The sequence below is a fragment of the Temnothorax curvispinosus genome, unplaced genomic scaffold (genome assembly GCF_003070985.1).
Source record: "Temnothorax curvispinosus isolate PA1 unplaced genomic scaffold, ASM307098v1 QBEX01015984.1, whole genome shotgun sequence".
In the NCBI taxonomy this organism is placed as follows: Eukaryota; Metazoa; Arthropoda; class Insecta; order Hymenoptera; family Formicidae; genus Temnothorax; species Temnothorax curvispinosus.
Genome location: NW_020225764.1, coordinates 1 through 3,326, shown reverse-complemented (window position 1 = coordinate 3,326; position 3,326 = coordinate 1). Strand labels below are relative to the sequence as shown.

Below are 3,326 nucleotides of genomic sequence, written 5' to 3'. Positions count from 1 at the left end.
ATTGACATGAAAACAATTATGATGAGATCGGAGATTACAAACATAATAATCAGTATTTGACATCGACTATTTATCAATGCGTCGACATCAAACGTCGACATTGACGTCGATTCGACTAATTATTTCTGGCTGGATACGTAAGCAATACAAAGTGAATTTGATGTCTTTGATTCTATGATGTCTTTGAATTTATCAGATTAAAATCAGTGTCCGCAAGTAATCATTACGTTCTACTAATATATATATGTGTATATATATATATATATATTTAAAATTTTTAGGACGAATATTGATTCGTCCTAATATATAATATTTAGATACTCAAGATATTTATTACACACGCTTTCAAATTGTAAGCTTGAAAGTATATTTTCTCTTATGCAGAGGAAAGATATTAGAGTAATGTGTCGTTGCGATGACATTTATAACAGTTTATAACATATTTAGCATATTTACAATTATAATTCAATTTAGTGAGTCGCGATTTATAATTTCTTATATAAAACTTTATCCTGTTGTCATTCTGTAATCCAGAAACTTATATGAGAAATCTGTCCTTTTTAATTATCCGGCGATTTTGTGCTTAAACATACCTGCAGTGTACTTACGGAAAGAAAGAATTAAGTATAGAAAAATTAAAAAAACGGGCCTAAACAATCTATTGCATTGCACGATTGACTATTACCTTTATTTAATTCAGTATTTTGTGGAAAAATTGATTCATTTGGAATTTCGTTGTCCTGACTCGTCGACAAATCCGAGATATTGTCGGAGGCGTTGATAACGTCAAGTTCAATCGCATCCTGATTCGGAGTAAGATTCGTGTAAACGAATTGGTTTATGGTAATCGGCCCATTGTAGATGGTCTCGTTACCCACACGCACTTCCGTCGAATCCGTCACGGAGATTGCACCGAAAATCGACGGATCAGTGTTTGGTAGGACGACATCGACATTTGTGGTGGCGACCGCTTGATGCTGCTGGACGATGGTCGACGGATTCATGATTCAGCCATTGCTTTCTTCGACATTCGTCGCCTCTTTCTCATTGTTGTCGTCTACGTCAATCTAATGCGTAGAGGAATCTTCAACGCTATCATTTCCCGGAGCTACGACCGCGGTTTCCCTTGCGCCGTACGCCCAGCCTCACCACGAAACCTGTCGACCGCGTGACTCTCGGCAGACACAACAGCACCGTGCTCCTGGTGCTCCTGACTCTATATTAAGTGATTACCGGCGAGCGTTTGCTGCTGCTGTTGCAATGTCAATGTCAACACATACACATGCGCCACGCAGAAAATTCACCTTCTTTATTATATGTCCTAAAATGCGATACGCCGCATGCAGCAGAATACGCTCGTCGAGAAACAGCTGTAGGGTTTTTAGATAAATTTATCAGACCGCTACTATAATTCGAGATTATAAGAACCGACTATGAATACCGCGGCCTAAATGTTTGATTTAATTCTTTATCTCTTTTTCTTCTCATTTCAGATACTTAACGAGGGAAAAATCAATTTGGAAATGTGATTCTTTTTTTATTGTTAATATAGGATTTTTTTAACAGTTTGCGAAAAACTACGGCTTTTAAATTGTCTTAAAAATGATTTTTCCAAAGATCGTCGTTTGATATATTTAAAGCACTCGAATAAAAATAATTAGTATACGCTTTCGAGTTTTCCTTGTAAGATTTACAAAAGAACTGATATATATACTAAATCATGGTTAAGATTGACTAATTGGTGAAACCGGTCATTTTAGTATCGTTGAATAAAATCGACGAGGAATGTAACAGTTCGTTTCTAATCGACGACTGTCGGATGTGCTTGTTGAGTCCCTGTTCCATACAACAATAGAAAGTTTTAATCAAGAAAATTATGTTAACAAAACTTTAACAAAATTAGTATGGATGAACAATTTCTGCGATATAAACAGCAATGATAAGAAGCTTAAATAAATATATTAGATTAAAAATAAAATTCAGTAAGCCAAGTATTATCTGGTATGGCAATCTTATTTAAACTTCCTCCATTAATTGAACAAGGCTTCAACGTTATGCGTGCTGCATACGGTATGGTATAACGCACTTGTGCATTTTACATATTGCGGATATTTATTAATTATTTTAAATCGATACAAATAATATACATAAATTAAAGACATTGGATGTGTATCGCTGATTCAGTGAATAAATTCTTTATTATATCTAAAAATTATACTATTTAAGTCATTAAGAATTCTTACGAAAGCGAACACATACTAAACATCGTTAATGTACGCCATCTGTGCTTTTTTTGCATCGTATCTTTTATCTTGCATCTTTATCTTACGTTATTTTATGAATAAAAACCATCGCGAACAATTCAGAAATGTTCCAGTACAATTATTGTTCTATGTATAACTTTGTATTAATAATATATTATTTGAATTCCGTTTTTACAGATTATGGAGATTCACGCCGGTTAAAATAGTATATGTTTCGAATAGAAGTATGTATATGATAAAAGAACGGCGAAGAGAAAACGATGAGTATCTTTCATAAGAAGCAGAACATCTACAACAAATTGATTTCTTTGTGAACAAATTACTTATGGACGATTATAGAATGGACTAAACATCACAATATTATATCTTCGCCGTTTAAAATATTTTATTACGTTCAATCTGGCTGATCAATCGTATCTCGCTTATCTATACCACAGTGGCAAATTTCTAAATTATCATAGTCATGGTTTAACTCTTAATGCGATAAAATTACTTACAATTTTGGTATGATTCATAGCAGAAGATGTCATCATGTTATGACATCTTCATAGCAGATATAAATAGTCCATCATGCCTTATCTTGACAAATTACAACATCAACTATAAAAGCGAAGTTTATCGCGATAATATCGTATTTTGCGTACATTTTATTTTAATTGAAAACTCGTAGGTAAAATAAAAGACAAGCTCAATCGAGAAGCATCACTCATGATCAATATCCCAAATCGGCCCAGCCGATCGGCATCAACAATCCGCATTATCCGCTAAATTAAGTATTGACTGATTCGATCATACTCAAGATTACCTCGCACAAATCATCGTTCGTGCTGGTGGTGGTCACTTTGTCAACACTAAATCCACCATTAATCTATTACAAGATGTAGTCACCGTGAAAAGCGCTTCGCGTAGTCACCATGAAAAAAACTTCATTCAATCTAGCCCTAATGGTTTTTGTCACGTTGTTGATACTATCTGCAGTTGGAGGATGCACCGTCCCGCGAGAACAAACTACAATCCGAACAAGAGTGGAGTCGGATTAAGCCATTATCAGTTATCTTTATT

General features: G+C 34.5%; 1 protein-coding gene across 1 annotated transcript; it reads right to left on the bottom strand.

Moving 5' to 3' along the window:
* Window positions 1–685: 685 nt before the first annotated feature.
* On the bottom strand, window positions 686–3,316 carry LOC112466189 (the record flags this gene model as incomplete). The annotated part of the gene is made up of 2 exons (XM_025034140.1): window positions 3,070–3,316; window positions 686–1,321 (listed from the first exon to the last, which is right to left on the bottom strand). A coding segment is annotated over exon 2 (319 nt), but the record flags the coding sequence as incomplete, so codon positions are not given.
* Between the last annotated feature and the right edge of the window lie 10 nt (window positions 3,317–3,326).